At 49.7% G+C, this 12,715-nt stretch overlaps 2 protein-coding genes across 3 annotated transcripts in view; one reads left to right on the forward strand and one right to left on the reverse strand.

The window, feature by feature from the left end:
- LOC141781571 (mediator of RNA polymerase II transcription subunit 15-like) overlaps positions 1-1,282 on the forward strand; it is an 18,406-nt gene extending 17,124 nt beyond the window's left edge. The window contains exon 8 of the mRNA XM_074657384.1: positions 1,262-1,282. Coding sequence (XP_074513485.1) covers positions 1,262-1,282 — 21 coding nt within the window. The remainder of the gene's footprint in view (positions 1-1,261) is intronic.
- A 170-nt stretch (positions 1,283-1,452) lies between these two features.
- Positions 1,453-12,039, reverse strand: LOC141781428 (cell division cycle protein 27 homolog). 2 transcript variants are annotated; one of them, XM_074657198.1, is made up of 13 exons: positions 11,881-12,039; positions 10,558-10,667; positions 9,744-9,843; positions 9,437-9,617; positions 9,093-9,265; positions 8,142-8,294; positions 5,824-5,904; positions 5,595-5,722; positions 5,221-5,338; positions 4,982-5,110; positions 3,532-3,606; positions 3,177-3,315; positions 1,453-1,832 (listed from the first exon to the last, which is right to left on the reverse strand). In XM_074657198.1, exons 1-13 carry the CDS (start codon positions 11,911-11,913, stop codon positions 1,741-1,743), a joined length of 1,512 nt encoding a protein of 503 aa, XP_074513299.1. In that variant the 5' UTR covers positions 11,914-12,039; the 3' UTR covers positions 1,453-1,740. The 2 variants fall into 2 exon arrangements, with proteins under 2 accessions (XP_074513299.1, XP_074513298.1); XM_074657197.1 differs by having other exon boundaries at positions 3,186-3,315; positions 11,881-12,038.
- Positions 12,040-12,715: the final 676 nt, after the last annotated feature.

The following is a 12,715-nucleotide window of genomic DNA, read 5'->3' on the forward strand; positions in this document are numbered from 1 at the left end:
CATACATATATATGTATACATATGTATGTATATATATACACATACATACATATATATATATACATATGTATATATATATATATACATAGATATATATATATACATATGTATATATATATATATATATATATACATATATATACATATGTATATATATATATATGTGTATATACATATATATACACATACATACATATATATATACATATGTATATATATATATATACATACATATATATACACATATATATATATACATACATATATATACACATGTATATATATATATATATGTGTATATACATATATATACACATACATACATATATACATATGTATATATATATATATACATACATATATATACACATATATATATATATACATACATATATATACACATATATATATATATATATATATACATATGTATATATATATATATGTATACATACGTATATGTATATATATATATACATATACGTATGTGTATATATATATACATACATATGTATATATATATATACATATGTATGTATATATATATGTATGTATGTATGTGTATATATATACATACGTATATGTATATATATATATACATAATTGTATATATATATATACATATATACATATATGTGTATATATATATACATATACGTATGTATACATATATATATATATGTATACATACGTATATGTATATATATATATACATATATACATATATGTATATATATATATACATATACGTATGTATACATATATATATATATGTATATATATATATATATATACATACATATGTATATATATATATACATATATGTATGTGTATATATATATATATATATATATATATATATATATATGTATATATGTATGTATACATATATATATATATATATACATACTCACACACAGTATAAATATATACTGCAGTATTTAACATGTGAGGGTGCAGGTCGTATCCACGCTGACACTCAAAGTTTTAGACTCTCTGAGCTTTGTTTTGGTTGATGGATACGGAACGGATATGACGTCACGTTACTCAGACTACCACAATAAAAGATATGACGTCACGTTACTCAGACTACCACAATAAAAGATATGACGTCACGTTACTCAGACTACCACAATAAAAGCGGTAACTTCCTTCTACCTCCACAGAGACTCAGATGAAGCAGATATATCCATCCTGGTGTTAGATGGTGTCACATGGTGACCGTGTGGTTACCTGCCGCTGACACACCTGTCTCACCAGGATGAGTGTTGGGAGGTCTGACGTTTTCTTCTTCTCTCCTTCTCTTCGTCACCACCTGCCGGAGTCACACATCATCTCTACCGTCAGTGATGTCATCAAACGTTCACAGGTGATCTTCACTCACCTGGTCCAATCAGTGCAGAGCTGCTCTGATTGGCTGTTGGTAGCAGGAAGTAGAGACAGCGGTGGGCGGGGTTTACACGTTTTTATTGATTTATTTCCATAACGATGATAAAAAGAACATAAAAAACAGCTGTGATGTCAGAGGACGAGCTTGATGACATACGAGGAAGAGGAGGGGGCGGGGCAGCAGCAGTCTGTTTCAGCCAATCAGAGGACAGGGAGGAGGGCCGGGAGTGGAGCTAAACAGAAAATATGTCTGTCAGAATGTTGCCTAGCAACAGTACTCCTCCAGCCAATCAGGGCAAGGGGCGGGGGTTGGCTCGAGCAGGGGGGCGGGGCTTATGGCGACGGCGGGGTTAAAGGACGTCATCGCTCTCCGCCGTGTGGAGCTGCGTGTCATCGGCGTCTGTCATGATGCTGCTGTCCTGACTGTCGTCCACCTCCGCAGCTAGACGGGTAGAGAGAGAGAGAGACAGGTTAGAGAGAGAGACAGAGACAGGTTAGAGAGAGAGAGACAGGTGTGAGAGGGAGACAGGTTAGAGAGAGAGACAGGTTAGAGAGAGAGAGACAGGTGGGAGAGAGGGAGACAGGTTAGAGAGAGAGAGAGACAGGTTAGAGAGAGAGACAGGTGGGAGAGAGGGAGACAGGTGGGAGAGAGGGAGACAGGTTAGAGAGAGAGACAGGTTAGAGAGAGAGACAGGTGGGAGAGAGGGAGACAGGTTAGAGAGAGAGACAGGTTAGAGAGAGAGACAGGTTAGAGAGAGAGACAGGTGGGAGAGAGGGAGACCGGTTAGAGAGAGAGACAGGTTAGAGAGAGAGAGACAGGTGGGAGAGAGGGAGACAGGTTAGAGAGAGAGACAGGTTAGAGAGAGAGAGACAGGTGGGAGAGAGGGAGACAGGTTAGAGAGAGAGACAGGTTAGAGAGAGGGAGACAGGTTAGAGAGAGAGACAGGTACAGAGAGAGAGAGACAGGTGGGAGAGAGGGAGACAGGTACAGAGAGAGAGAGACAGTTATTTCTGTATTGTTTTCTACCATGTTCTTTTTAAATATCTCTATATTGTAATTTGCTTAATGAATTGTATTTATGTGTTTATATGTTTTTGTTTTTTATTTTGTTATTTTTTATTATTATTATTATTGAATTGACGCTTTGGCAATATTGTTCACCTGACAGTCATGATCAATAAAGCAAATTGAATTGAATTGAGAGAGAGAGACGGGTAGATGTCATCGATCACTGATAGAACTGATTGATCTGTACCTGTCTCACCTCATCGATCACTGATAGAACTGATTGATCTGTACCTGTCTCACCTCATCGATCACTGATAGAACTGATTGATCTGTACCTGTCTCACCTCATCAATCACTGATAGAACTGATTGATCTGTACCCGTCTCACCTCATCGATCACTGATAGAACTGATTGATCTGTACCTGTCTCACCTCATCAATCACTGATAGAACTGATTGATCTGTACCTGTCTCACCTCATCAATCACACTGATAGAACTGATTGATCTGTACCTGTCTCACCTCATCAATCACTGATAAAACCGATTGATCTGTACCTGTCTCACCTCATCAATCACTGATAGAACTGATTGATCTGTACCTGTCTCACCTCATCAATCACTGATAGAACTGATTGATCTGTACCTGTCTCACCTCATCAATCACTGATAGAACTGATTGATCTGTACCTGTCTCACCTCATCAATCACTGATAGAACTGATTGATCTGTACCTGTCTCACCTCATCAATCACTGATAGAACTGATTGATCTGTACCTGTCTCACCTTCGTCCTCTGGCAGGTATCTCTTGTCGATGGCTTCTTTGATCTGGTTATTGGCTCCTTTAGGGTCCAGATCCATCGCCCAGCTGAAGTTCATCAGAGCCAGGTGAGTCTGACCCAGCTTCTTATACACCTGAGGGGGGTGAGACAGGCAGTCAGTCTCTCTCTGAGGTTCACAGACAGGAGATCAAATGGTAAACACACAGACAGGAGCTGAGATCTACTGCTAGTGGTAGTGGTCAGGGTCAAAGGTCAGCTGTTATACATGAAGGGGTTAAACTGTCAGGGTCAAAGGTCAGCTGTTATACATGAAGGGGTTAAACTGTCGGGGTCAAAGGTCAGCTGTTACCTTTCCTATGAGGAAGTAAACCAGAGACTCTTTGGGAACGATCTGTTTCAACTCCTCCAACTCCTGAAGGGCAGCCTGCAGAGAGAGAGACAGGTTAGAGAGAGAGACAGGTTAGAGAGAGACAGGTTAGAGAGAGAGACAGGTTAGAGAGAGAGACAGGTTAGAGAGAGACAGGTTAGAGAGAGACAGGTTATAGAGAGAGACAGGTTAGAGAGAGAGAGAGAGACAGGTTAGAGAGACAGGTTAGAGAGAGAGACAGGTTAGAGAGAGACAGGTTAGAGAGAGACAGGTTAGAGAGAGAGACAGGTTAGAGAGAGAGACAGGTTAGAGAGAGACAGGTTAGAGAGAGACAGGTTAGAGAGAGAGACAGGTTAGAGAGAGAGACAGGTTAGAGAGAGAGAGACAGGTTAGAGAGAGACAGGTTAGAGAGAGAGAGGTTAGAGAGAGAGACAGGTTAGAGAGAGAGACAGGTTAGAGAGAGAGACAGGTTAGAGAGAGACAGGTTAGAGAGAGACAGGTTAGAGAGAGACAGGTTAGAGAGAGAGAGAGACAGGTTAGAGAGAGAGACAGGTTAGAGAGAGAGAGGTTAGAGAGAGAGACAGGTTAGAGAGAGAGACAGGTTAGAGAGAGACAGGTTAGAGAGAGACAGGTTAGAGAGAGAGACAGGTTAGAGAGAGAGACAGGTTAGAGAGAGAGACAGGTTAGAGAGAGAGACAGGTTAGAGAGAGAGACAGGTTATAGAGAGAGACAGGTTAGAGAGAGACAGGTTATAGAGAGACAGGTTATAGAGAGAGACAGGTTATAGAGACAGGTTAGAGAGAGACAGGTTAGAGAGAGAGACAGGTTAGAGAGAGAGAGACAGGTTAGAGAGAGAGAGACAGGTTATAGAGAGAGAGACAGGTTAGAGAGAGACAGGTTAGAGAGAGAGACAGGTTAGAGAGAGAGACAGGTTAGAGAGAGAGACAGGTTAGAGAGAGAGAGACAGGTTAGAGAGAGACAGGTTATAGAGAGAGACAGGTTATAGAGAGAGACAGGTTATAGAGAGAGACAGGTTATAGAGAGACAGGTTAGAGAGAGAGACAGGTTAGAGAGAGAGACAGGTTAGAGAGAGAGAGACAGGTTATAGAGAGAGAGACAGGTTAGAGAGAGAGAGGTTAGAGAGAGAGAGACAGGTTAGAGAGAGAGACAGGTTAGAGAGAGAGACAGGTTAGAGAGAGACAGGTTAGAGACAGGTTAGAGAGAGAGACAGGTTAGAGAGAGAGACAGGTTAGAGAGCGAGAGACAGGTTAGAGAGCGAGAGACAGGTTAGAGAGAGAGAGAGAGACAGGTTAGAGAGAGAGACAGGTTAGAGAGCGAGAGACAGGTTAGAGAGAGAGAGACAGGTTAGAGAGAGAGAGACAGGTTAGAGAGAGAGACAGATAGTCTCCCTGTATTGATCAGTATTGATTACCTTGTACTTGTCGTTAGCGAAGAGTATGGAGGCTCGGTGGAACTTGCAGAGTGGGTTCTTGGGGTCGATCACGATCGCTCTGTTCAGAGTCTCTAAAGCTGCATCAGACTTCTTTAAGGCATGCTGCACCTGCACACGCACACGCACACGCACATCAGTCAGCGTTCAGGAGCAGAGGACTGGAGCTACATGCTAACAGAGCAGTTGATATGGATGGAGGATGCTACGAGCTAACATACCACTCCGATGTGACAGAGCAGCACGGAGCTCTGAGGGTTGATGCTCAACGCTTTCTTAAAGTGGATCTCTGCCAAGTTGAACTTCTCCTGTTTGTAGTAGATCATCCCCAGACCATACCTGCACGCACGCACACACACACACACACACACACACACACACACACACACACACACACACACACACACACACACACACACACACACACACACACACACACACACACACACACACACACACACACACACACACACACACACACACACACTGTAACACTGATCCAGGTGGGGAAGTTGATCTATCATCATATATGTATATATATATATATATATATATATATAGATAGAGAGAGAGATAGAGAGATAGATATCCGTACCATGCGTTGTAGTGTCTGTTGTTGACTCGGATGGCGTTCCGGAAGCAGGCGAGGGCTCGGTCCAACTCCTCTGTCAGAACAAACTCATGACCCAACAGAGTGTATGCATACGCAAAGCCCGGGTCCACCTGAGAGACAGACAGAGAGACAGGTAGACAGAGAAGTGACAATGGAACCGTAGTAACTATGGTGACAGTAACCAACAGTAACCATGGTAACAGATGCTCACCTGGATGGCTCTCTGGAAGAACTTGATGGCGATGTCGTGCTCCCTCTGCAGGCTGAAACAGTTTCCTGCTACACACCAGGCCTGCAGGGACACAGAGACACACATTTATATATATAGCAGGTAGCTGCGGGACACTGCAGGTAGCTGCGGGGACACTGCAGGTAGCTGCGGGGACACTGCAGGTAGCTGCCGGGACACTGCAGGTAGCTGCGGGGACACTGCAGGTAGCTGCCGGGACACTGCAGGTAGCTGCGGGGACACTGCAGGTAGCTGCCGGGACACTGCAGGTAGCTGCGGGGACACTGCAGGTAGCTGCGGGGACACTGCAGGTAGCTGCGGGGACACTGCAGGTAGCTGCGGGGACACTGCAGGTAGCTGCCGGGACACTGCAGGTAGCTGCCGGGACACTGCAGGTAGCTGCCGGTAGCTGTCGGGACACTGCAGGTAGCTGCCGGGACACTGCAGGTAGCTGCCGGTAGCTGTCGAGACACTGCAGGTAGCTGCGGGGACACTGCAGGTAGCTGCCGGGACACTGCAGGTAGCTGCTGGGACACTGCAGGTAGCTGCCGGTAGCTGTCGGGACACTGCAGGTAGCTGCCGGGACACTGCAGGTAGCTGCCGGTAGCTGTCGGGACACTGCAGGTAGCTGCGGGGACACTGCAGGTAGCTGCCGGTAGCTGTCGGGACACTGCAGGTAGCTGCGGGGACACTGCAGGTAGCTGCCGGGACACTGCAGGTAGCTGCCGGTAGCTGTCGGGACACTGCAGGTAGCTGCCGGTAGCTGTCGAGACACTGCAGGTAGCTGCGGGGACACTGCAGGTAGCTGCCGGGACACTGCAGGTAGCTGCCGGTAGCTGTCGGGACACTGCAGGTAGCTGCGGGGACACTGCAGGTAGCTGCCGGTAGCTGTCGGGACACTGCAGGTAGCTGTCGGGACACTGCAGGTAGCTGCGGGGACACTGCAGGTAGCTGCCGGGACACTGCAGGTAGCTGCTGGGACACTGCAGGTAGCTGCCGGTAGCTGTCGGGACACTGCAGGTAGCTGCCGGGACACTGCAGGTAGCTGCCGGTAGCTGTCGGGACACTGCAGGTAGCTGCGGGGACACTGCAGGTAGCTGCCGGTAGCTGTCGGGACACTGCAGGTAGCTGCGGGGACACTGCAGGTAGCTGCCGGGACACTGCAGGTAGCTGCCGGTAGCTGTCGGGACACTGCAGGTAGCTGCCGGTAGCTGTCGAGACACTGCAGGTAGCTGCGGGGACACTGCAGGTAGCTGCCGGGACACTGCAGGTAGCTGCTGGGACACTGCAGGTAGCTGCCGGTAGCTGTCGGGACACTGCAGGTAGCTGCCGGTAGCTGTCGGGACACTGCAGGTAGCTGTCGGGACACTGCAGGTAGCTGCCGAGACACTGCAGGTAGCTGCGGGGACACTGCAGGTAGCTGCCGGGACACTGCAGGTAGCTGCTGGGACACTGCAGGTAGCTGCCGGTAGCTGTCGGGACACTGCAGGTAGCTGCGGGGACACTGCAGGTAGCTGCCGGGACACTGCAGGTAGCTGCTGGGACACTGCAGGTAGCTGCCGGTAGCTGTCGGGACACTGCAGGTAGCTGCGGGGACACTGCAGGTAGCTGCCGGTAGCTGTCGGGACACTGCAGGTAGCTGTCGGGACACTGCAGGTAGCTGCCGAGACACTGCAGGTAGCTGCGGGGACACTGCAGGTAGCTGCCGGGACACTGCAGGTAGCTGCTGGGACACTGCAGGTAGCTGCCGGTAGCTGTCGGGACACTGCAGGTAGCTGCGGGGACACTGCAGGTAGCTGCCGGTAGCTGTCGGGACACTGCAGGTAGCTGCCGGGACACTGCAGGTAGCTGCCGGGACACTGCAGGTAGCTGCCGGTAGCTGTCGGGACACTGCAGGTAGCTGCCGGTAGCTGTCGGGACACTGCAGGTAGCTGCCGGGACACTGCAGGTAGCTGCCGGGACACTGCAGGTAGCTGCCGGGACACTGCAGGTAGCTGCCGGGACACTGCAGGTAGCTGCCGGGACACTGCAGGTAGCTGCCGGGACACTGCAGGTAGCTGCCGGGACACTGCAGGTAGCTGCCGGGACACTGCAGGTAGCTGCGGGGACACTGCAGGTAGCTGCCGGGACACTGCAGGTAGCTGCCGGGACACTGCAGGTAGCTGCCGGGACACTGCAGGTAGCTGCCGGGACGCAGGTAGCTGCCGGGACACTGCAGGTAGCTGCTGGGACACTGCAGGTAGCTGCCGGTAGCTGTGGTTCTTACTTCAGGACAGTTTGTGGACAGGTGTGGTTCTTACCTCAGGACAGTTCTTGTCCATGTCGGTCAGGTCTTTGGACAGGGCGGACAGTGCAACGTCTTTTTGCAGGTGCCACAGCGTTGTTGAATAAATCTCCATCCCTTCAACTCTGTACGACTCGATCCGACGAACCTCGCTGAACAGACGCTCCGCCTACCAACAGACACATCACAATGACATCATGACTCACCTGAACAGAAACCTAACACACACACAACAGACCAATCAGGTCGCTCACTGACTCCCACCGTCACAGGTACACAGTGAGGTGAGTCACCTGCGTGGTGTGAGTTACCTGTGTGTCAGGTGTGTTACCTGTATGTCAGGTCTGTTGCCTGCATATCAGTTGAACTTTACCTGTGTCAGGTGTGTTACCTGTATGTCAGGCGTGTTACTTGTCTCAGGTGTGTTACCTGTAAATCAGGTGTGTTACCTGTACGTCAGGTGTGTTACCTGTACGTCAGGTGTGTTACCTGTACGTCAGGTGTGTTGCCTGCATATCAGTTGAACGGTACCTGTATGTCAGGCATGTTACTTGTCTCAGGTGTGTTACCTGTAAATCAGTGTGTTACCTGTACGTCAGGTGCGTTACCTGTACGTCAGGTGCGTTACCTGTACGTCAGGTGCGTTACCTGTGCGTCAGGTGCGTTACCTGTGCGTCAGGTGCGTTACCTGTACGTCAGGTGCGTTACCTGTACGTCAGGTGTGTTGCCTGCATATCAGTTGAACGGTACCTGTATGTCAGGCATGTTACTTGTCTCAGGTGTGTTACCTGTAAATCAGTGTGTTACCTGTACGTCAAGTGCGTTACCTGTACGTCAGGTGCGTTACCTGTGCGTCAAGTGTGTTACCTGTGTGTCAGGTGAGTTACCTGTGCGTCAGGTGCGTTACCTGTGTGTCAGGTGAGTTACCTGTGTGTCAGGTGAGTTACCTGTGTGTCAGGTGAGTTACCTGTGTGTACTCGGCCAGTTCGAAGTAAGCCCTGCCGATGTGTGTGAGGACCCAGCCGGTGTTGTAGTGCTGAGGAGGGAGGGAGGTCAGGATGTTGATGGCTTCTTTGCAGTTGTACGAACACAACGCCTGGTAACCACGGCCCAGTTCCCGTAGCAACACCATCACGCTGTCTGTACACACACAGAGAAGGTTTATACAGAGTCAGTGTGGCTTCCTGTCAAACTACACGAATATGTGAACAACTTCCTGTTCTGATTAGAGAAGGTTCAGGTTTAAGTGAGAGCATCAGTGGAACAGTACTGGGGTACTACAGTACTTTATAGTATTAGTGATAGTATTACCTGCAGCAGCCCTCTGGTACTGGGGGATCTTGGTGTCCGGTAGACTCAGACTGGCGTCCAGTCTCAGGATGTCCAGACTCTCGTTCAGGTTGCTGCTATTCGACGTCTTGGCTGATTTACATTTAGTTTTCCTGTTGGGGATCTTTGTAGGAAACTTCATCTTTAACTTCTTACTGTTCTCCTGCAGAGACAGAGGTGGAGGTTACGAGGCTGTAGTACAAGACTTCAATAGTAAAGTAGTATTAGTTTAGCAGTACAGTGCTGTAGTACTGCAGTATTACTGCTGTAGTACTGGAGGATGCAGTACCTTGGCAGTAGAGCTAGCACTAGTAAACAGTCTGGAGCTTCTTCTGGGCTGAACGTTGGGAGGACCAGACATACTGGGACTGAGGACCTGAGGGGAGCCACTGAGAGACAGACAGGTCGTCAGACAGACAGGCTACTGAGAGACAGACAGGTCATCAGACAGACAGTCCACTGAGAGACAGACAGGTCATCAGACAGACAGGTTGTTAGACAGACAGGCCACTGTGAGACAGACAGGTCGTCAGACAGACAGGCCACTGTGAGACAGACATGTCGTCAGACAGACAGGCTACTGAGAGACAGACAGGTCGTCAGACAGACAGGCTACTGAGAAACAGACAGGTCATCAGACAGACAGGCTACTGAGAGACAGACAGGTCGTCGGACAGACAGGCTACTGAGAGACAGACAGGTCGTCAGACAGACAGGCTACTGAGAAACAGACAGGTCATCAGACAGACAGGCTACTGAGAGACAGACAGGTCGTCGGACAGACAGGCTACTGAGAGACAGACAGGTCGTCAGACAGACAGGCTACTGAGAAACAGACAGGTCATCAGACAGACAGGCTACTGAGAGACAGACAGGTCATCAGACAGACAGGCCACGGAGAGACAGACAGGTCGTCAGACAGACAGGCTACTCAGAGACAGACAGGCTACTGTGAGACAGACAGGTCATCAGACAGACTTTAATGAACATAAACCACCTGTCTCTCTGCCTGCCAGTCTGTCTGTCTGTCGTGCTGCTTTCTGATTGGACCAGATGAAGCCCCGGAGGAGGGGCGGAGCTCTGTGATTGGTTGCTATAGTTACCTGCTGTGAGGGGCGGAGGTCTGTGATTGGTTGAAGGGGATGGGGAGAACGTCTCTGCTGTTACCACTCTGACTGAAGACAGATTTAGACTGACTGATCCTGGAGACAGACTGAGAGAGAGACAGGTGAGGAGAGACAGACAGTTAATAAGACAAACCGTAAACAGTGGAGAGTAAAATAAAATAAAATAAAATACGTTACGTTACTCCGTCCGCCCGGCGTTATGTTACGGGACTGTGTCCGCCCGGCGTTACGTCACGGTACTCAGTCCGCCCGGCGTGACGTTACGGGACTGTGTCCGCCCGGCATTACGTTACCGTACTCTCTCCGCCCGGCGTTACTTTACTCCGTACGCCCGGCGTTACGTTACTCCGTCCGCCCGGCGTGACGTTACGGTATTCCCTCCGCCCGGCGTGACGTTGCGGTACTCCCTCCGCCCGGCGTGACGTTGCGGTACTCCCTCCGCCCGGCGTGACGTTACGGTACTCCCTCCGCCCGGCGTGACGTTGCGGTACTCCCTCCGCCCGGCGTGACGTTGCGGTACTCCCTCCGCCCGGCGTGACGTTGCGGTACTCCCTCCGCCCGGCGTGACGTTACGGTATTCCCTCCGCCCGGCGTGACGTTGCGGTACTCCCTCCGCCCGGCGTGACGTTGCGGTACTCCCTCCGCCCGGCGTGACGTTGCGGTACTCCCTCCGCCCGGCGTGACGTTACGGTACTCCCTCCGCCCGGCGTTACGTTGCGTTACGGGACCGTGTCCGCCCGGCGTTGCGTTACGGGACCGTGTCCGCCCGGTGTGACGTTACTCCGTCCGCCCGGCGTGACGTTACTCTGTCCGCCCGCCGTGACTTCTCGGCGTGACTGCCCGGCGTGACGTTACTCCGTCCGCCCGCCGTGACGTTACTCCGTCCGCCCGCCGTCCGCCCGGCGTGACGTTACTCCGTCCGCCCGGCGTGACGTTACTCCGTCCGCCCGCCGTCCGCCCGGCGTGACGTTACTCCGTCCGCCCGGCGTGACGTTACTCCGTCCGCCCGGCGTGACGTTACTCCGTCCGCCCGGCGTGACGTTACTCCGTCCGCCCGGCGTGACTGCTCCCAAAGGGACCAGCTGAGCTGGTTCAACATCTGATCAGGACGCGTCCCTTTGGAGGTTTTTTGGAGGCCGGTCTAACTGGTAGGAGGCTCCTGAAACACGGAGCTTAGCCTGCCGCCCCCTCGACCCGGAGAAACACACGATGATGATGGATGGAGTGTGTGTATAATGTGTGTGTGTATAATGTGTGTGTATAATGTGTGTGTGTAATGTGTGTATAATGTGTGTGTACCTTCTTGCTGGGAGCTGTAGATTGTGTTTCCATGGTAGCTGAATAGTTCTGTAGATATGTGGGGTCTCCAGGGCTGGGCTCCAAGGGCAGGATGCCAAAACTACACACACACACACACACACACACACACACACACACACACACACACACACACACACACACACACACACACACACACACACACACACACACACACACACACACACACACACACACACACACACACACACACACACACACACACACACACACACACACACACACACACACACACACACACACACACACACACACACACACACACACACACACACACACACACACACACACAGAGTCAATGGTACGTATGATGGAGACGTTAAAGGAAAAGTTCAGTTTTTAAAAATCTTTGTCCGTATGAACTCCTGACTGTGAACGTTCCCTTTAAAGGTGTAATCAATGGCTGTATTCAGAACCGCCTACTACAGTACATACTACTGAGGAACGCAGTATGCAGTACATACTACTGAGGAACGCAGTATGCAGTACATACTACATACTACTGAGGAACGCAGTATACAGTACATACTACTGAGGAACGCAGTATGCAGTACATACTACATACTACTGAGGAACGCAGTATACAGTACATACTACTGAGGAACGCAGTATACAGTACATACTACTGAGGAACGCAGTATGCAGTACATACTACATACTACTGAGGAACGCAGTATACAGTACATACTACTGAGGAACGCAGTATGCAGTACATACTACATACTACTGAGGAACGCAGTATACAGTACATACTACTGAGGAACGCAGTATACAGTACATACTACTGAGGAACGCA

This window comes from Sebastes fasciatus, chromosome 13, assembly GCF_043250625.1.
Source record: "Sebastes fasciatus isolate fSebFas1 chromosome 13, fSebFas1.pri, whole genome shotgun sequence".
Lineage (NCBI taxonomy): Eukaryota > Metazoa > Chordata > Actinopteri > Perciformes > Sebastidae > Sebastes > Sebastes fasciatus.

Bases quoted from the DNA above. Each gene is read 5' to 3' on its own strand.
- LOC141781428 (XM_074657198.1), bottom strand. From the start codon at position 11,913: ATGGAAACACAATCTACAGCTCCCAGCAAGAAG. The intron at 9,618-9,743 runs GTACTGCATCCT...CTGTCTCTGCAG, and splicing joins GTGCTAGCTCTACTGCCAAG to GAGAACAGTAAGAAGTTAAA. The intron at 3,316-3,531 runs GTAACAGCTGAC...CACCCCCCTCAG, and splicing joins TTTACTTCCTCATAGGAAAG to GTGTATAAGAAGCTGGGTCA.